At 36.5% G+C, this 22,494-nt stretch overlaps 1 protein-coding gene across 10 annotated transcripts in view; it reads right to left on the bottom strand.

Moving 5' to 3' along the window:
• The window catches only part of PLEKHA1 (pleckstrin homology domain containing A1), a 56,103-nt gene that overhangs the window by 21,598 nt on the left and 12,011 nt on the right, over positions 1–22,494 (bottom strand). For 7 of the 10 annotated variants that reach the window (XM_072805020.1, XM_072805018.1, XM_072805017.1 and 4 more), the window contains exons 2-5: positions 18,199–18,359; positions 13,349–13,405; positions 10,717–10,762; positions 4,612–4,709 (exon numbers count right to left, since the gene is read on the bottom strand). In XM_072805020.1, coding sequence (XP_072661121.1) covers positions 4,612–4,709; positions 10,717–10,762; positions 13,349–13,405; positions 18,199–18,339 — 342 coding nt within the window. In that variant the 5' untranslated portion in view covers positions 18,340–18,359. The remainder of the gene's footprint in view (positions 1–4,611; positions 4,710–10,716; positions 10,763–13,348; positions 13,406–18,198; positions 18,360–22,494) is intronic. The other 3 variants (XM_072805024.1, XM_072805027.1, XM_072805025.1) reach the window with 1 other exon arrangement.

A 22,494-nucleotide genomic window follows, 5' to 3' on the forward strand; every position in this document is an offset into this window, starting at 1 on the left:
ATAATCTATGGATATACACAACGTCTCTCTTGGGTGACTTCCTCAACTCCTCTCTCTTCCTTGCCTCTCTCCCCTGGAGATGCTTCCCCACAAGGCTTTCTCCCCAGGTGCCAAGCCGAATTTACACTATGAGGCAGGTCACTGGCAGAGACAAAAGTGAGGGAAATGGAAAGAGAAACAAACCCTGCCAAAGAATGCCTCCAGAATTCTTCTAAGAGGCTGCACATTTTAGAGATTTTTTTTTTTAGATTTGCTTGTTTGTTCATTTATTCATGAGAGGCACACACAGAGAGAGAGGGAAAGAGACAGAGGGAGAAGCAGGCTCCCATGGAGCTGGGAGCCCAATGTGGGACTCAATCCCAGAACTCTAGAATCAAGACCTGAGCCGAAGGCTGAAGCTTCACAGATTGAATCACCCAGGCGCCCCCATTTTAGAGCTTTTTAAAGGCAACAGATAATGGCTACAATTTTACTTGGCAAGATTTGCCTAATGACATAAGAGTAAAGGGGCTACAAAGGACACAACACACCCAGAAACAATCTAAGGAAGCCCATGATGTTGTGAATGAATAGCATCATGTATTTCCATTATGACAGAGAAAATGCAGCCAAGAGGGAGAGCATTAGGAGAATTTTAAACCCGAGAGTTTAGCTCACATCTCACCCGTGTTAGCTGAAATGTGCTAAGAGGTGACCCGTATGAAGTTAGTTCTTTTAAGAAGTTGAGAGTTTAGTCAACTCAAATATATAGGCATTTCCTAAGAAAAACTTTTAATGCCAGCCTAAAAATATATTGAAGCTTACACTGATTTTTCTTCCAGAAATGACGGTATATTAAAAATCTTTCTCTATGCTGTTAAGCCTACTGCTTCTAATTTGTCCTGATAATAAAATGTTAGTAAGTATGGCCTAATTTCAATGCTGGAGCTCAATAATTAACTTAGAATTGTACTTTACAATAAAAAGTATTTAAATTGTGTGGTGAGCATTGAGTAATGTATAGAATTTTTTAATCAATATGTTGTACATCTGACACTAACATTTCATATCAATTTAAAAAAATCTAAACTATAAATATTCCCTCCAAACAAGAAAAATATAAGCAAAATACCCATGAATATGATACTCATAAAAATTCTGAATATTAGTCTAAATTTAGCCATTAAAATAAGCATATTTTTAGTACTAAAAACAAAACAAAACAAAACGCAGCCAACTATTGAATAAGAATCAGAAAAATGATTGGCCACGCAGACAGCAAGTGTCAAAAGACACTAGACGTGCTTGCTTTCATTGCCCCTGACTTTCCCCCTCTCTTGCTTTCTGTCTGTACTGTAGCCGCTTTCTGTGACAAATCTGCATGTATTTTTAGGAGGCGTTTGCTTGTGATTCTTATAGTAGAAAGAGAAAAGATAGAGAATGAAGAGATGAACAAAACAGAGAAAAATGACAGGGCTACAACAGGGCTTCAGACTGAAACCTAAAACGTTCAAACACAAACTACTGAGTACCCATGACCTTCTGAGGGCTCTACCCATGACCTGCCAGCTGAAAAACACAACTATAAAGTAGAAGGCCTTGCACCTGTGGCAGATTTGCCATTTTGTTAGGACCAAAGTCCTATATTCAACTGATTCTACTTGTGCCCAGCTGCCAATTAAAAAAAAAAAAAAAAAAATGTGGCACTTTGGCCACAATTTCAAAAACACTGATTTTTAATTAAAATCTAATATTAATTTTTAAATTAAAATTTGTGGTGAGGAAAAGACACTATTTTTAAAAATAGTGGGTTTCTGTTTAAGAATACACCATATACATCTTAGATGTTCCTCAATCAATAAGGGACCAGAGATCACCATATTTATACTGTTACTACTATAAATGAATAGTTAGTTGAAGGTATAGTTTAAAATTTTATTTTCCCAACTCTAGTCACTGACACTCCCTTCAGGGTTGGTTCCTCCACTACTGACTCACTTTTCAAATAAGGGAGAAAATTTTTTAAATGGCAGCCACCAATAAACATCAACATAGAAATTAGGAAAGTTAGGAAAGCCACAGGCTATGGTGTCAGAGGACAGCCCATTAAGATGACAAGGTACTATAATCAGGAAGTAGTTAAATAATCATCATTCCCTTACCACTACCCTCTAAGCACCCCTGTTCTGAAACCACATACTGCAAAAACCTAATTATGAATTTTTAAAGGTTTAAGTTTATATATCAGATTGTACTCAGCAGACCATTACATAATTGACCAAAATGTCATTTGTAGTGATTCCATAGAAATGTAAATTATACATATACTAAAATGTAAACTTCAATTTTCCAAAGAAATGTACATGTAAATCATTCGCAATTTCAATAGGAAAATATGACAAATTAGAGATTCCACACCCTAATACATTTACATGTGTATTTATGCATATGACATTAAAAATGGCAAGACTCTTTAAATAAAGATTATCTATTTGAGAAAGAGAGAGTGTGAGAGAGGGAGGGACAGAGGGAGAGAATCTCAAGCAGATTCCCCGCTGAGCGTGATGGAGGGCTCCATCCTAAGACCCTGAGATCATGACCTGAGCTGAAACCAGGAGTTAGACACTCAATGGACTGAGCCACCCAGGCACTCCCTGGCAAGACTCTTTAGAGAAAAAAACTACATGTACCTTACATAAACATGGGAAATGCTCTCACTGCTATCCTCTAAGTTAAATGTTTAGTTTTGATTTTTAACAAATACTATCACTTCTATATTCACTTTAACATCACAATATTCACTCGGTTGACTAGCTAAGGATTTCTTTATCTGTTATGTATTCGTATCTTCTAAACATGAATCATTAAAACATGAGTTATAAAAGCATGAATATCAACTGATTCAGCTTAAAAACTATAAAAATTTCAACATGTAAAATAAAGTTGTAAAAGCACAAAAGCAGGAACATTACCCAACCTCAGTTTCTCTTGCATTTAAATGAGCTTAACAGTGTCATCTGTATAAGATGGTTTCACACCATTAATAAATTAGATACAGCAATTCAAGAACCCCCAAAATGACGAAAAGCCTGATACTATTCACTACTTTTTCTCTTAAAGCACTAAAAAACTAGTGCTTCTTATTATTACAAATTGTAATAAATGAATTAATTCGGCAAAGTTACTAGATACTCTTTCTAAAGAAAAATTCACATTAAAATATATATATATATACTGAGTTAAAAACAATTAGTTAAGACCTTTTAAGAATATGTACTTCTGAATCAGTTGTTCAAAAAATTGCTTTCCTGAAACTGCACAAACCTAAAATAACTTGTGCTTCATGTACAGATCAGATGCAGTGCGTGGGTGTTTTCTGTCATGTGGTAACAAGCTGTGCTGGTGCAAGACAAAACTCCGACTCGACTCTGAGAACAGCTTTAGTTATATTAACTCTTTATTGTGTTGTGATATAAATATGGAATCATTCACTTTAGATGGAAACTATCAAGTAACTAACATGTGCTGACTTTCAGAGCATATGTCTTTCCAGAGTTAAGTCGTTTAGGGTCAGTAAATAACTGCATGTTAGTAAAAACACTTCAATTTACACAAACCTCACATAGGAACTCCCTTCTATACCCTCTCCCTACAGGGGTCTATGTGTTTCTCTGCAATTGTGTGAGAAGGAAAAAAGCAAGGAGAGCTAGGACCAGGATATAGAACCTATTTGCTTGCCTCTCATCATTAGTTAAAACTCTCTCCAAAAAGTCTGGTTTTTGCTTTAGGAACAAAACACTAGGAAAGGGCTCTTTTTTCAGGAAGTGGCAAGGCACTGGGCTTCAGGGTCAGCCCCTGGAGTCAAAGAGACTGGGTTTGGCTCACAGTTCCACAGTTTACCAGCTATGAAACCAGGAAAAGTTACTCAATCCTTCTAAACTCACTTTTCTAGATAATTTCAGTAAAACCTTCAGGGCAAGGCCTGGTACACTGCAAATAATCAATATACAGTCCTGTTCATCAGAAAACCAAAAGAAGAAAGGCAGGTTGCAAGCAGGAAGCTGGAGCACAGAAAAGGCATGCAAGGACAGCAAGCTCTGAACTCAAGGAGGAAGAGGGGGCCCAGGGGCCATGTGGGCAGGACCTTCGGGCCACCACAGCTCTTCAGAACCACTCCCTATCCCTGTGCCTCACTTCCATGGCCTCACCTCCATTTCCTGCTCCTCTCTTCAAACTCTACCCTATCTAACAGCAATCCAGGCCATGGCCTGGAAGACAGGAAGGCCGACGCCTAGTAGCTGGGTCGCTGGCAGGAAGCCCCTTATCCTACTCAGGAAGAAAAAAACATCCTTGACATGCATTTTCCCCTAGAAACATTATGCAGTGATTATAATATATACTAATACATATCTTATTAGGTGCATAAGGGTTAAAAGGCATTTATGGGCTGGTGTTAAGGGCTGATAGTTACCTTGTACAAGAAAATGTATTCACGTTATAAACACCTGCATTTTAAACAAACTTTGAATATGCAAACTGTTGGTACACTGGAGACACTCAGCAGGTATATTTTCAAAACGTAAAGATTATTTTCAGACATTAAAAATTTAAAAAGAAAAAATAAATACTTACTGTAATTTTTATAGCTTTGTTCAACACATTTACCCATTCTACTAGATCCTGCTGATCATTAGCCTGTAGGAAATATTTCCTCATCCCTGCATTCATAACTGTTGAGAGAAAAAAATAAATCACAATACATGAAATTTTGCATTTGTTACATCTAAATTTATGTTCGCAGCTACTTTCTGAAAAACCATGCTGGTTCAATACTGACTGTCTTGGATTTGACAAGATCATATGTAATAATGCTTTTATCATTCAATAACAGGTAAATCTCTTATTTTTAACGGCCATGTTTTTCATTAAATGGAAATATCACAATACATTTAGCCAATCCCCTAATGATGGACATTTAGATTATTTCCAATTTTAGAAATTATATAAAATATACCAATGAAGCATCATGTACTTATATCTCTCTGTACTTGGGCTACCAGTAGGATAGGATACATTTCTTAACACAGGCATGCTGGGTCAAAGAGAATTCACCTTTAAAATTTTTATAGATTTTGGCAACTTATCTTTCCAAAAGGTTGAACCCATTTACATTCCTAACAACAGTGTATCCAAAGGCCTGCTTTTGTTCAGTGCCCCACACCAGTCCTGGTCATTCACACTTATGCTAGTAACAGACCTTATCTTCTGCCCCAGACTCTGTGATTTTAGAGCTGGGATCTGCAAACAGTATTTCCTAGGACCTCCTGCCAGCCCAAGCCATGTTCAGCTAATGGAAGGTACTGATGGGAAATTAGAAGGTGTGAGGGAGTTGAGGAGAGGACACTTTCTCGTAGGCTCCTGCTACTGCTGCCCGCCCGCTCTCCCTCCCTAAGTGGCAGCACACTCTAGCTACTGCTCCAGGCTTGTCCCCTTGGACACCCTGCACTAGCTCCATCCTGGCCCCAAAGTCCTAGGTTCTGGTCATACTACCTCTTCCCCCTTTCATCTCTCCAGCCATGTGGGTGATGGCAGCTTTCTACAGTTTCCGATTTCTGGGTTTCTTGAGGATTCCTGTGCTCTTTCAGCCTTCTGACAATCGGATAACCAACTCCCTGTAACAAATACTCCAGGGTCTGAAATACCTCGGGCAGAGTGTTTTCCTGACTGGACTCCAACAGATACAGCAATCTCTGACTACTTAATTGGTGAATAATCGTATCTTGTTTAAATGTGAATTTGATTATTGAGACAAGTTAGTTTTATATGTTCTTGGCCATTAGAATTTGTTTTGTGAGCCTTATTTTCTTTACCCATATTTCTTCTGACTGTTCTCTTATTTTGCATTGACTTGAAAGAGCTTTTTTATTAATCGTTTCTGTTTTATTTCAAGCTCTTTTCCCAGTCTGTCATTTGCCTTTTCAATTTGTTCATGGTATCTTTTAATCAAACAAATATTCTATCAATCTTTCCTTTTCCCATAATTACTTGAGCTTTTATATATTTAGAAAATCTCTCCAACTCAAGATTACAAAAATAAACACCCTGATATTTTCAGCATCGTCCTTTATATCTATGTCTTTATATCTGAAGTCTTAATACATTTGGAACTTTTTGTGCAATTTATATATACCTGGTTAGTGACTATCTACTTGTATAAAGCAAAGCATGCCAGTATATACAGCTGTCTACAAACTATCACAGCCAACACTTAAATTAAAGGTTATTAATTATACTTTATGTGCATTTACTTTTAAAAACATAAATATCATTCTAGGAGCTAATGCATCAAAACAGCTACACTGTTGCAATTTTTGAACTATAAAAATAACTTCCAAAAGTCTTCATCAGAATATTAAATGACATACTAGCACTCAGGTGAATATGACTAAGGAAAGGGAGAAACGGAAATCCTTAACGAAAAAAGTTATTTCTCAAATGCACAGGACTTTGAAACTGAAACGGGGACCAAGACACTAAACCAGAGATTCCCTGAATTGAGATGAGGATCTGAGCAAGGAAATCAAATAGTACCTTGGGAAGTGCTATAAGATAACTAGTCTGTAAACGAAAGAAATTTAAAACACCAGAGAAATTATAAATGCCATATGCATAAATTAAGATAAATGAGTAGCACAGTAGGATATTTGTCAACACACTGCTTTTATTTTTAATTTCTAACAACTGGCAAAGTACCCTTTCACAATCTTGTTCCAACTGAGCCTGAGGCTGAGCTCTCCCTCCCCAATGGATTATTTCCTCAACGCTGTTCTGGGCATCTGCCTGGATCATCTGAAGAGTCTGAAAATCTAAGCACTTGGTACTACATTGTACCTGCCACAAAGTAAATGCCTAATACATCTATTTTTAAATGAATAACATTTATACAAGGACTTTAGGAAAGAGAGGCAAATACACTCTTAAAAAGATTCTTAGCACACCTTGCAGTCCAAATAATTCATGTACTGTATTACTGTATACATAAATGCCAGAAAGAAGCATAATGATATGATGGGAAGGAGGAGATCAGAGCCTGGGGTCACTCAGACTTGATCAGCTCATGCACTTAACTAGCATGTTATCTTGCAAAACCTGTGTAATCCCCTCTGAGCCCATTTTCTTCATCAATGAAATGGATGCAACCCATTTGTTCCTTGAGGGGTGGAGGTGATAAGTGTAAAGAAACTAGGACAGTGCTTCGGACAGAAAAGAGATCACCATCTTCATCATCACCTGGAGATTTCCAAGTAAGGAAGCATTGTGGAAAATGTAAAACAAATTACTGAGAAGTGGCATATTAACAACATTGGGAGGGAGGCAGGGACAGAGAAATAAAGAAAGAACACTGGAATAAAACAAAACCATACAAAACCTGTAAGTACCACACTTTTACATCAGGGGTTTCAGTGTACAGTGACTCCATCCCAGAGGCTTGTGTTCCTACTGCCTTTCACTTGAGTACTTCTTTATTTCATTTCAAATTTTTACCACCAGAGTGAATGTATCAGATAGATAAGGTCGAAGCATAAACATTAGCCTGACTGTAAACAAGTATCATCCCACAACCTAGGATCACCCTAGCTTATAGTTCGAATGTAATTATGAACCACATGGTTACAAGCCTCTTTCCACATGACCTCTTTGTCAGTTCTCTCTTCCCTCCATTCTTTCTCTGTCTTCTCCTCTTAGATGGTAGACTTTCTGAAAGGAACCTCTAATTTTCTCAAATATTTCTCTCTTCTCATCTTTGTCTCTGTTCTATTTTTAGATTTTTTGGCTTTTTCTTCTGAATTTTGCATTGACTTTTGTCCCATTTCCTATTTGATAGTTCTCTCTCCTCAAATGTCATGTCATCCTGGGCTATATATTCATATTTAACAACAAGGTACTAAAAAACTGATTGGAAGCTCTCCTGAAGATATGCAGAGTTGCTAACTGCTGGATCACTAAATGGCAAACTCCTCTAGTAGAAACACCCAGATGTCAGCATTTAAAGTGCTACAGCACTTTCCTGTCCCAGCACTTCTCCAGGGAGGCCGACTCTCATCCCACTACACCTGGCTACCCAGTACTCTGGGACTGGACACAGGAAAAGGGTGAGTTCAATGTGCAGATTTTCACTTAGTCCTATTTTCAGTTTCATGCCTCATCCCTCTCCTTCTCCCCATGCACAGAGCCTCAGTGACTCTATTTCTTTTTTTAAAATTTTTTATTTACTTAAGTAATCTCTATACCCTTCATCAGACTCGAACTCATGACCCTGAGATCAAGAGTCACAAGCTCCTCCAATGGAGCCGGCTAAGGGCCCCTCCCTGATTCTATTTCTAACAATACTACACATGCCATTTCTTGCTGCGATGGTGGAAAGGTAGCTATGGAAGCAGGAACCAGAGACTACCCCTGACACAGACATCTAAATGTAGTCCTTATTGTCAGACCCTCCTCTCTGTTGCATTCCCAGGCAACACCCAGAACCTAAGCCTATCTGGAGTTGGGATAGGGGCAGGACCCAGACAGGCCAGCTCTTCACTCGCCTCTTCTGCTACTCTGCTAAGTCATTTTACAGACCTCCATGCACTTCCCCTTGTATACACTGTGGGTTACAGATGTCTGCCAGTTACATCAAAGATGATTTGAGTATTTCTTGTTCTCACTTGTTTTTGAGTAATCTAAGATGAAATAAAGGTGGAAGAGTCTTTATGTTGCCATTCTAAATAGAAGTTGTGGTTCCATTTTAGGGGCTTGTGCCTCCCTCTCTGAAGGCAAGCATTTTGTGAATCTCTTCTCTTATCCCCTCCATTAGTAAAGAATAACACTACTGTCAAACCAATCATAATCTTTGATTTCAAGTAAAATCAACTATTCTAAATACTACAATAACTGAATATCACATCTATTACCATATAGTCCTAAGTCCTTCAAAGTGTAGGTTGGAGATTTATATTAAAAAGACTTGTCAAGAGTATATGCATCACACATTCTAAAACACAAAATACTGTTACTTGACTTGCCCCCATTACCGTTTCATTCACAAGGCTCTGAGGCATTTTCCTATTTGGTAACCAAAATTTAAAATTTTTAATAAATACATAATTTTTTTAGGTTTTTAGTGGTGATAAAAGCCTTATAGAGGATTCACTAAACAGCTACACTACATCCTGCTCTGATCCTATTTTCTTACTAGACATATATGTTGCCATCAGATATTATCGCTAACACAATGCCTAGAGAAGAAATCTGCCCTTTACAAGCAAGAGACCAAGGAACTTTAACATCAAATCTACCTCAAGAAGTATCTTACTTTCATGTAAAAACATGTCAGTAGGCCACTCTGAATTTTGTCCTTTCCATCCCTAGTGTCCACTAACATACCGAGGGCACATCAATTCTCCCAGCTTCAACTACCACCCACTATCTTCACAGGTTCCAAATTTCTCCATCCTTGATCTTCAGGCTCCATCCAGTCCTCGATTACTATCACCAGAACGTTTCCATTTGGATGTTTCCCCAACACGTCAAACTCCTAATCAAACATTTTACTCCATCCAGCTCTCCTTGATTCATTTCTTTACCAGAAGTGAACCTACCTGAAATGTCTCTCTTCCCACATATCCAGTCACCATGTCCCTGCACATTTCCTGTAACTGTTGTTTGTCCTTCCTTTCTCCCCCACTGTCACCACCCAGATTCAGGCCCTTAGTAGTTTGGAAGCCCCTGAACTATTTTACCTGCATCAAAACTCTATCCATGCAAAACACTTCCTTCACCTAATACCAGCTTTCTATACACTAATTTCTCACCTCTCGTTTGCACACACATACATACACATATCACCTATCAACATGCTCTACCTGGAATCCGCCTATCCTTTTACTTTCTGGTCTGTCACTGTTCATACCCACAGCTTCACGCAGTGCTCAGGTGCCCATGTACCCCATGTTCTTCTCTGTATGCCTCTGTCCCTGTGGTTCCATCTCCTTTTCTTCCCAACGGCAGAGGATGATCAAGCTTAGCTTGATCGAATGCACCGAATGCAGTGTCTCCTCACCCAGTGTGGCTTTCCCTGACTCCCCAGTAAGGATCTGAAGCTCTTCCTTTGTGGTTAATAGATTGGACACTCCTTTATCTACTGACTGTAACAAATGCAAAGATATTGCCAGATACTGTGTCTGTGAGACAAGTAGCCTATGAGACTCTTAAGGGCAATGACTGCTTCTTGTTACACTCGCAGCACCCAGGCCAAGCACAATGTGCATATACAAGACATTCGCTAAGTGTCTGGTGAACAAGTGGATCAGACACCCTCAACTACCTCTACCCTTAACCTGCAACCTCTCACTACCCACAGCTGAAAACCAAATCCTTTCCATTATTTTTGTATTTAATATACAATAAAAATTACTAGAAATCTCACTGGTAGTGATCACTATATATGGTAGATAATGACTACATGTGAGCAGAGGGAGGTGGCTATGACTGGGATGGATGCAGGAAAGAGGCTTCAAGAGCAGAGGAGAAGTTTTATTTCTTCACCTGGATGGTGGTTTCAAAGGAATTTCCCTTAGAATAATCTATTAACCCACAGGTTTGTGTTGTGTGGTTTTCAGGGACTGTTTTCTTTTAGAGTATAATGTAATATGTTAACCAAAGTTAATGAAAGTATAAAATATGGCTACTTACCAAAACAGAACTCAGCCTTTGGTCTAAGCTTAGTTGCATCGCTAACCTAACAAAAAAAAGAAACAAGTCACTCACTTCTTCATACACTCCTATAACCAACTTTAAATGCTGCGTGAACTTCCACATGTATGACTTCCCAATAATAACACATATTTAGTACACGATCTAAAATTAAACTTTAAAGGCTACTGAAAAAGAACCGCAAATTAAACATAGAATACGGCTCCCAATAGCAAAATGTTATAACAAATCAAACTTCCATGTTCTTTTTGAACAAACTTGTATTTATTCAAAGGAAATGTGAAGAAGTTGAAAGTAAATCATTATGTTTTATATAACACATAGAAAAATTTTTAGTTTAACATTATTTCCAAAATACCCTCAGAATACTCTACAGAAATTGAATTCTTCCCAAATTGCCTATTTCTAAATTAGCTGTGAACTTTAAGAGAAAATGATGTGGGCAAAGGGGAGACTGTGTATTTACTCAAGCCCAAAAATCCAGAAGACATTAATCTGCAATGAGGAAACCAAAATGGCACTGGATCTTCCTGTATATTAGAATACCTTAGGAAAATGGGGTTGCTTCGTTAAATGCAACACATGGCTCCTTTCAGAAGGTGAAACAATTGGCTGCACCTGGTTGCTGTTACCCCTTTAAATAAAGTAGTGCTCTTGGAAGCCCATTCATGACTATTTCCACCCTGCTGCTCAGTGTTAGAACATATAATTGTAGCATCTGTTTTGTACCTTCAAAAGAAATTCTAAGTCTGGGGTTCCTGACTGATCCTAACTACAAATTCACAGCTCTGAGTCACACTGGAATTTGTTCCAGGAATAAATTCTGGAAAAAAAGTGGCATGTCTAAAGTAGAGTACAAACTGTACAATTCAAACTTTGGAAAGCTGTGGGACAGAGATGAAAGTCAACAGAACTGCACAGGGAAGTTATATTTTAAAAGGAGAGCAAAGGAGTTGGGAAACAGATGGCCAATCAGGCCTACCTGTTTAGTTAATATTTATTTTTAAAGAGCTCCCATTTTTTTTTAAAAGACCAGGCAACAAACAATCGAAAAGATACAAGCACATGGTCAATCTCTCAACTGCATATTCCTCATCATTGCATTGAGAGTCAAAAATGCCTGGCAGTGGGATGCCTGAGTGGCTCAGTTTCTGCCTTCAGCTCAGAGAGGAATCCCAGTCTGGGTATCGGTCCTACATGGGGCTCCCTGTGGGGAGCCTTGCTTCTCCCTCTGCCTATGTCTCTGTCTCTCTGTCTCTCATGAATAAATAAATCAAATATTAAAAATACCTGGCAGCATATTCACATTACAGTACACATATATTGTAGGCAAGTAAGACTACAAGGGACTACAGTTTATTTTACAGTAGAATTCTATGCTTCCTAATAACAATCACTATAGAATTTAGGGGCGCCTGGCTGGCTCAGTTGGCTAAGTATCTGCCTTAGTTAGGCTCAGGTCATGATCCTAGGGTCCTCGGATGGAGCCTGGCATCAGGCTCTCTGTTCAGTGGGGACTCTGCTTCTCCCTCTCCTTCTCATGCTCATGCTCATGCTCACTCTCTCTCCAAAAAAACGAATAAAATCTTTAAAAAAAAAAAAAAAAAAAGATTTTAAGCAGGTTACCCTGAAGCATTTAGTAAATGTCTTAATTTACAGGAACACTTGAGGTATATTTAAACAATACTTGTCTTTTACAAATTAAATAATATGGTTTTAATTTTAAAAAATAATAAAATGTTGCCCTTAAAATAAGTATTTATTGTGCAAGGGCTGCTTTTCTTTTTTTGTCAATGAGAACGATGCTGAAAACAAAGTACTTTATCGATAAAAATGTCCTTTAAACAGAGGCACACTTGTAAACTGGTCTTCTCTTGAAGACCTTTGCTAACAAATTCCAATATAAGCATAACAGTATGCACATGCATATGACTTAATGTTACTATTCACATCTTGTAACTTAAGTCATCTACAAACATTACTTTGTATAAAAACCCCATTGGGAAAAAAAAAAAAACCCATTGATCTAGCTCCTCAACATCTCTATCTCATTTTCCAAAACCCCAATAAAATAAAGGGGGAAAAACACCTGAAAATATCAAATCTAAATTTTTGAGAAAATAGGACTGCAAAAATTTCAGAAATATCAGCAAACAAGAAAACAGAAAATAGAAACAATGTGAAATGAGGGAGAAACCATTTTTTTTATCATGAAGATGGTTCTTATTTTCTTCAAAATAAAACATAAAAAATCAAAGGTAATGGGATTAAAAGTTGGTAACAGTTTAAATACAGACTTAGACAAAATCTTCTCCAGATTTCCCAAAGACAGAAGCTGTTAACTGATCTTAGTCCTTTTGATGTCTCTCCTAATCATAAAAGTTAATGTTAACTTTTGCAATTTGCCACATCTTGTAAATTAACACCATATTCTTCCTAATTTTATCAAAGAACTTCCTATACACAGTGATCAGGTTCTATTTTTAGCATGATATGACCCAAACATCATCAGCACTAAATAACACAGAAAGGAAACTGCTCCTTTTATTCACAATCTCATTCCAAGGAATTTTAATTCATGCATGAATGTGAAACAATATAGAAAAACTACCTTTGAAATGTAGGTAAGTTTTATGGCTCCCACACGTGATGATCCAGAAGGTAAGTTCTGGAAACAAATTATTAATATATAGTTAAAATCCAACATTAATCTATATTACACTAGAATGTTCTACACATACTATATAAAGCTAAGAAATTAGAATTTTTGATATATTTTACAAATCAACTTTTTCAGTTCAGAATTTATAAATCAAGTTGACAATGTGGATAACAAAACCGAACTCTATTTTGCTCCACCATAATACATTCTATAACTAAAAGACTATTTTTGTCATTGTAGCTAAACTTTTCTTTACCAAAAACAAGACTGGATTTTGTTCCTAAAGGCAATGGGGAAAAAAAATACTTAGAGACAAAAATACAATCATAAGAAATTCAAAAGACTATACAAATTATTCTATTAAAAATTTTTATCAAGTATATCCCTCAAAAAATTGATTTCCCTCATTTAAATACATTAGTATTTAATCATGCCATATTTTATCTACACTGATACCACTTTTTCAAAATAATTATTAACCAATACTCTTTAAGCCATATGTAGAAAATGTATACATTGACACTTGAACTAAAATATTTCTATTCTTCCCTTAACAATTCTAGGGAGGGTTTTGGATCTTAGAAGAGCTAAAAAAGAATTAAGAAGAGGGAAAATCATTTCTGGCAGACTATCAGGAAAGACTCTGTGGAGAAATGAATAGCATTTAAGTTGGTTTTTAAAGGAAAAACCTGAAACGCAAACAGCAGAAGAGAGACTATTCCAGGTGGAGAAAGCAGAGGAGCTACAAGGAGGACACCCAGAGGCTTTGTACTACAATGGAAAAATGGCTACATAGGGTTGGAGTAGAAAATGGTGGTTTGGGAACTTGAACCAAGAACCTAACTATACAGGACCTAAATAAAGAAGTAGCAAAGAACTTATACTGTTAAGAATTTGAACCATTAGCGAAAGCTTGTGGGCATTCTGTAATCAAAATTGTGCCTTGATATATCCTGTAATACAATAAACTGGACGGACTGTAGAGGTGGAAGATGGAGGCAGAAACACCAGATAAAAATATCTGGAAAAAAATAATAAAGAATATAAAAGAAAACACTGATAGAAGATTTTAAAAGTAAAATTAAAACAATATTAACTCTAAAAGTTCCTTTCATTGTAGATTAACCAAGTTCAACTTTTTAACTGACTTTATCATAATGTACATTAAAAGGAAAAACTTTGGGTTTGTTTTTATGAATGAGTAGGAGGTACCTTTCCCAGATCTCTCTCTCTAAGCTTACTGGAAACAATTAATTATATAAAAGCCTACACATTTCAAAGACTTAAGATCCCCAAACATAAACTTCATTATTGTTGACAGGGATAGGTCTTTTCAAAACTTTCACTCCTATGTAAACTGCATTATGTTTTGCTTTTTTTTTAATAATAAATTTATTTTTTATTGGTGTTCAATTTGCCAACATACAGAATAACACCCAGTGTATGTTTTGCTTTAAACTATATACTATATTCGGGCTCCTAAGTATAAACCATAAATATGTATATTAAATAAAATTATAATTTTTAAGGTATACTTTTAAATGGCTGTGTTCTTATACAAAATGTCTTATGTTTAGAGGTTGCTTTGTTGATTTTTTTTTTAATTTTGGATAAGGAAATGAAATGTTAAAATGTCTTCAAGACCCCCTAACTACTATTAAAGTGATTTTTCAAATGCTGCTGCCCTTCCATTCAAAATTGTTATTTTTCTTTTAAGTCCTCCAAAAATTTATTATTTTAACTAGCTGTTCTAAGCCTTTGTATGAGGAAGAGAAATAAGAACTATGTCATGGCCACATGACATGAAGGGTCACAGATTAAACAGTAGTCTAGTATAGGGAAATATAAGTAGCTGAGAGAGAGAATATTCAAAATACCTAGTTTCTATGGATCAGTATGATTACTGCCAAGTACAACTACAAAAAAAGTAGCTTTCAAAATCGGTTCCCTGACAGTGAACAAGAAATAATCAACTAGTGACATTTACGATAAAAAGGAAAATGAGCCATTTGTTCTTAAGTGTTCCTATACTCCTTTTGCCAAAATACTTTTTCAAGTTTCTTCGAAGTCAGTTTCTGATACAGATACTCCATTATTTAATTCTTCACCATTGCACACATCCCAACAAAACACAGAAAGCTCTGAATGGATCCCTAGTAATACACTAGAATGGACTTCTAAACCAACGGCTCAGTGGTAAAGAAAGGAAAATGAAGGAAGAATGGCTCCGTAAGGACAGGTGAGCCAAACTGACTTCCTTTTCATTATCAGAGTTATTTATTTATTATGATCAGCAGAAGTGTGTTATAGCGCTGTAACATATGCAATTACATTGAATCATGAAATGGTCTATTTTTTTTTAGTAGATCAAAATGGTGACATATTGGAAATTTCATGTGGTTCAACCTAACGCAATAATCCTAGCAAGACATTTTACTAAAGTTTTCATCAGGAGCTATGTGACTTAATACATTTAAAAATGACACAACGCTGGTATACTGATGGCTAATTCACTGGCTACCGAGTCAAGATTGTAAAAGATTCTTATCAGTTAGCATGAAGAATTAAAATTATTAAGCACTAAATAAACAGATTTAAAATTCTGTACTACATTCATAAAAACCAATGTGCTCATTACACCACAGAAATCTGGCTTTTAAAGACTTCATGTTGGGGCACCTGGCTGGTTCAGTCAGAAGAGCATGCAATTTTCAATCTGGGGGTCATGAGCTTGAGCTCCTCACTGGGGTGGTTTGCTTAAAGAAACTTAAAAAAAAAAATCACAACTTAAAAAAAAAAAACAAAAGAACAGTTCATATGAAAAAGCTCCAGCTGAGTGCAAAAGATCTAGCTTAATGCAAATTTTAATATACACCCTCCCTGCTACAGACAAAGTGACCTATTCTCCACACATGCCACCGGCTTCCTTGCTTGGGTTTCTTTGCCCACGCTATTCTTTGAGCACTGTAATACTCAATTCCCCATCTCTTAGCCAAAATCGTATCCACCCTCTGGGTCAATTTTGAATGCTACTATGTCCAAGAAGGACTTAACTCAATTCTAAGTTCATGTTTCCTTTGGTGTAATAAACATAGTCCATTTTGTGATCACCTTCATTGAGCTGTAGGTGGGAAATGCTGATAAAAGGAGGAATTCTGAGGGTACAATCTAGTATTATGAAGAAAGGAAAAACAACCAAGAAGCTTTAAATACAATTTGGGAGAAACCATATCTATCACCACCAGGTGTTGTGAAGAGAGACAAACCAGGAAGAGCTCAGGCCAGAACTGTGCAAAGGCTTGTGCAGGTGAGAAGAACCGGAAACCAGGATCTAGTATTGAGCAGGGAGAAGGAGTCAAGGGGAATTAAGTTACTTTCCACTTTGCAAAAGAGTTTGGGAGGGCACTGCACCACAGATAAAAAGATGGGGTCATAAAGGGGAGAAATCTATGTAATAAATAAATGTGAACTTTTGATTTCTGCTGACCTGTTCCTTCTTCCACTGACTCTGGCCAAGTAAATAAAGACATTAATCATGTAGTTGCATAGCCAGATTACTACCACCCAAGAAAGGTAGTTACACCCAAAGATAAGGCAGTAAAACAGTGTTAATAAGCTCTATAAGGATAAGGCTAGAGAGTAGACAGTTCCTAGGGAAAAAAAAGTCTCAAAGTCAGCACTCAAATAATCTACACTGAATTAAAATACAAATTATCATCCAAAATTTGAAACGCTGTGTCTGGATAAAGGACTAAACTTACTTTATAGAGAATCATAGGACATGGTAGGTTAATGGGGAACAGATACAAGAAAATAGATTTTGGCTCACAGAGCAAGTAATAATTAGAGCATCACAAATATCATAAGTGCTTTTTCATAATGTATAATTCAAGCAACTGCTAAAGTGAAGATCAGGGATAGGCAAGTTTCCTGCATTAAGGAGGTGGAATTTGTGCTAAGATGCCTTACAATTTGAATTCTATATGAACAAATATAAATGCATTAGTACATGGCATTTTGTCTCACCTGAAGTAAGTACAGGGTGGTAAAGAATACTAGAATGGTTGTCAGAGGATCTAGCTCCTTCTTTGTGAAACAGAATGAAACCTCCTATCACTCCCCACTCCTCCCTTGACTAAACAGGATCAGCTTAGACGTTTGCTAGGGACTCATCCTTGCAACATCCATTCCAATTTTTTTTTTCATCCATTCCAATTTGAATGAAGAGTTTCACAAGGAGAGAAAACTACTCGACAAGGTCTTTCACAGATCTTAAAACAGGGATTCTAATTTTTAATTTATAACATTTCCCCACTGATTTGAAAGGCAACAAAAAAAAATCAAAGTGCATTTCAATTCATGAATGGCATTACACTGGCTAACACTCAAATCTGCCAGTACAAGATGAAAAGACTACATGTGCACAAGAGTGTCAACTAGCTCAAGTAGTTTCTTTACCAAAAGACTGCAGTCTCTATCCTAGAGACAGTATCTTTTATTTAAATGATTTCTGAATTCTCTGTCAGAGATAGCATTTCTCCTCCAGGGTGGGGGAGGGGCATAAAAAACATATATGCATGCACAAATTTTTATTAAATAAACTTAGTTTCATTTTCTGAAATTCAAGTAAGACATCAGACATTCAGCATGCAGGACGGGAAGAATGCAGCCAGTAGAAATAAATCTACCCACAGACTGAGAAAACAAATCATAACACCCATATAGTATGTTAAAGTACTTTAATAATTAAAATTCTTGTGTGCTTTTGAAAAAAAGGTAACCATTTGGATTTTACAAACCTGTGGATTATCCATGTACCATACAAAACTATCTTCTCTGGTATCCAGTATGAAGTACCTTCGAAGAAATTTCCCACTGTTTTCATTTTCCTCAATGTCTAGAAAACCACAAATGCGATTCTGACGATCCACATAAGGCATTTCTGAGCCTGAACATTACACTGTAAAATAAAAACATTTGACAGTAAGTACTTCTCAGTGGACTTCAAGCATAAAATGTGCTTTATACAATTTATTTAACAAAGAGTCTACTTCCCAACACAAGTTGGGGGCCAGTTAATGTGAATATACATGAAGCATGGGCAAAAACCATGTTTGAAATGAAGCTTACTCTGAGTGGTTACCAAATACAACTATACACATTGATGGGAACAAAGGAGAGCTATTAACCTCAGCTGAACAACTGACTTACTCTTTTTCCTAAGTATACCCAGGTAAGCCAAAAAATTAGCTCTCCAAACTGATTTCCTTACTTATAGGGACACATGGATGGCTCAGTTAAGCATCTGCCTTTGGCTCAGGTCATGATCCTAGGATTCTGAGATCAAGCCCTGCATCGGGCTCTCTGCTCAGCAGGGAGTCTGCTTTTCGCTCTCCCTCTGTGCTCTCTTTCCCTCTCTCACTCTTCTCTTAAACAGATAAAATCTTTAAAAAAAAAATTCCTCACTTATTAATCGAGATAATCTTCCTTTCAGATTATTCCAGAATATTTTTGAATTCACAGAACAACAGCTAGCACATATTGGTCACTAACTATATGCCAGGCTCTGTGCAAGGTGCCTTTCCATGCATTTTCTCACTGAACCCTGAAAACGACCCAATGAATAGGCATCATCATCCCCATTTCACAGATAAGAAACCTAACGCTCATAAGGGAAAGTGACTTTCTAAGAACTAGTAGATAATTAATGAAAACATACACCAAGACTCTTGAGCTCTAGAGCTTATATCTTAACATCCACACCACATCGTCTCTCTAAAACTCTTTGAATTGCTAAAACTAAAATGAATCAAAGTAAAATTAACATCATGAAAAAGAGAGATAAGCAGGTATTATGTGCTTCTCAATGGAAGACACAACCATCACCTATGACGGCAACATGTAACAAAAAAAGTTTTTATATGAATCGGATCCAGTCTCTAGATCTGCGTATGCTGAACTACCAATTTACAGGAAATAAAGAAGGTAGAGAACACAGTAAACTGTGCCACAGGGGTTCAATTAGCTCAAGTCAGACTGTGGGAAACAGCAGGTCAAACAGCCCAGCTTCTTCAGTAAATAAATTATTATGGGGGAGAGAGAGAGAAGAAGAGAAAAATTATAGATTACAAGAGACTTCAGAGGCATATCATATTCTGATCCTTAAAGTACTAAAAGTTTTGTTGTACTGATTAAAGTTAAAAACCATGACTTGAGTAAAAAGCAGTGTTCCTAGCCTTTTTTCTTTTTTCTCTAGAAACTATAGATTTGTGACTCCTTCCTGGTGGATGCAAATCTGCAGACTATTTCTATTCCAATTCTTCTAGAGCTGGCACCAACATCTTTTGGCAGGTTGAATTTATTATGTATGTACCTAGTTCTTCATTTAAAGGCCCAAGGTTGTTCAATCCACAGTAAAAAAATTTAATTGGAACACATCCTGATATACTGCATATCTAAATCACAATTCTGTATGCAGCCATAGAAAAAGACACACTAAAAATTTTTAAACAAAATTATCCACTAAGTTTATATATGTGTGGCACTTAGAGTTTATATAAATCTGATACTTAGAGGAGATAGTTTCTTTAATGAACTTACCCAACATTTAAAAAATTTCTAAAATGTATTCAAAACTTTAAAAATTAATACACTATACTAATGTACAGGCAAAGTTCCTTTTTACTGTGCTTCACTTTATTGTATTTCACAGATAGTGGTTTTTTTTTACAAACTGAAGGTTTGCAGCAAACCTTACATGGAGCAAGTCTACTGGCACCATTTTTCCAATAGCATCTGTTCACTTTGTGTCTCTGTGCCACATCTGGGTAATTCTTATAATGTTTCAAACCTTTTCATTATTATTACATTTTTTTATTATTATTACATTTTTTATGGTGATCTGTGATCAGTGATTTTGACTCGCTACAAGCTCAAGTGACAGTTGGCATTTTCTTAGCAATAAAGGATTTTTAAAATAAGACATGTACATTGTTTTCTTTAGACATAATATTACACAATTAGACTACAATATAGTGTGAGTGTAACTTTTACATACACTGGAAAACTAAAAACTTCATTTGACTTGCTTTATTGTGATACTTGCTTTACTGTGGTGGTCTGGAGTCAAACCCACAGTATCTTCCAAGTGTGCCTTTGTTCTACAAAAATAAAAAGTATCCACTTGTGTGGTGCCATGAGAATAGACCAAAGGAATAGTATTGAGAGCCCAGATTAATCCATACATCTATGGCCAACTGATTTTCAACAAAGGTGCCAACATCATGCAATGGGGAAAATTTGGCCTCTTCAAAATATGGTGCTGGGACAACTGGATATTCACATGCTAAAGAATGAAAGTGAATCCTTCTTCACATTATATATGAAAGCTAACTCAAAATGGATAACAATCTGAATATAAGATAGCTAAAACTATAAAACTTTAAGAAAACACGGAGGCTGATATTCGTGATCTTGGATTTGGCAATGAATATTTAGGTATGACACCAAAGTATGAACAACAAAAGAAAAAAATAGGTTAAATTGGACTTCATAAAAACTAAAAGCTTGGGGATCCCTGGGTGGCGCAGCAGTTGAGCGCCTGCCTTTGGCCCAGGACGCAATCCTGGAGACCTGGGATCGATTCCCACGTCAGGCTCCCAGTGCATGGAGCCTGCTTCTCCCTCTGCCTGTGTCTCTGCCTCTCTCTCTCTCTCTCTCTCTCTCTGTGTGTGTGACTATCATAAATACATTTTTTAAAAAATTAAAAAAAAAACTAAAAGCTTTTTTTTTTTTTTTTTTTTAAGAGAGAGGGAGTGTGCAAGGCTGGGGGGAGAGAGAAACTTAAGCAAACTCTGCACTGAGCTGGAGCCCAATGCTGGGCTCAATCTCATGACCCCAAGATCACAACCCGAGCTGAAACCAAAAGTCAGATACAACCCACTGCGCCACCCAGGTGCCCCAAAACTAAAAGCTTTTTTGCATCAAAGGACATCAAGAAAATGAAAAGAGAACCTACAGAATGGGAGTAAATATTCACAAATTACATATCTAACAAGGGTCTAATATCCAGAGTATATAGCTATAACAACTCATCTCAAACAATCTAGATAAAAAATAGGCAAAGACTTGAAAAGACATTTCTCCCAAAGAAGATATACAAATGGCCAAAGAGAACATAAAAAAGATGCTCAGTATCATTGGTAATTAGGGAACTGTAAATCAAAGCCACAGTGAGATACCACTTTATACCCACTAGGATGGTGATTATTAAAAGAAAGGAAAACAAATGCTGACGAAGATGTGGATAAATTGGACCCCACACACACATTGCAAATGGTACAACAGCTGATAAGAACAGTTTAGTAGTTCTTCTAAAGTTGAACACAGAATTACCATACAACTCAGCATTTTCACTCCTAGATATACACCCAAAAGAAGTGAAAACAGGTACTCACACATAAATATTAAGAGTAGCACTGTTCACAATAGCCAAAAAGTGGAAACAACCCATATGTTCATCAACAGGTAAACACAATGTGCTCTATCCAACACAATGGAATATTATACAGACACAAAAAAGAATGAAGTACTGATACAATAATCCAATAAAAAGTCCATTAAAAAGTCCAATTTAAAAAAGAATATTTTATAAAAATAGATTATATATATTCCATGATATATATTGAAATGCAAATGACCTAGAAAAGCCAAATCTATTTCCCAAAGAATAAAGTAGGCTGACTTACACTATTTGATTTTAAGACTTACAAAAAAGCTACAGCAATAAAAACAGTGTAGGATTGATAAAAAAAAAAGACAGATATAATAAATCAGTAGAACAGAGTAGCATCCAGGAACAGACTCTTACATACATATTGTCAATTGATTTTCAACAAAGATGCCAAGACAATTCCATAGGGAAAGGAGTCTTTTCAATGAATGGTGCTAGAACAATTAAGTACTCATGTAGGAAAAAAAAATGTAATGAAATTAATCATGACCAAATATAAAAGCTACAGCAATAAAGCTTCAAAAAAAATATAGGAGTAAGTGTTCATGACCTTGGGAGTACACAAAGATTTCTTAATTAAGAT

The sequence above is a fragment of the Canis lupus genome, chromosome 29, assembly GCF_048164855.1.
Source record: "Canis lupus baileyi chromosome 29, mCanLup2.hap1, whole genome shotgun sequence".
Classification (NCBI taxonomy): Eukaryota; Metazoa; Chordata; class Mammalia; order Carnivora; family Canidae; genus Canis; species Canis lupus.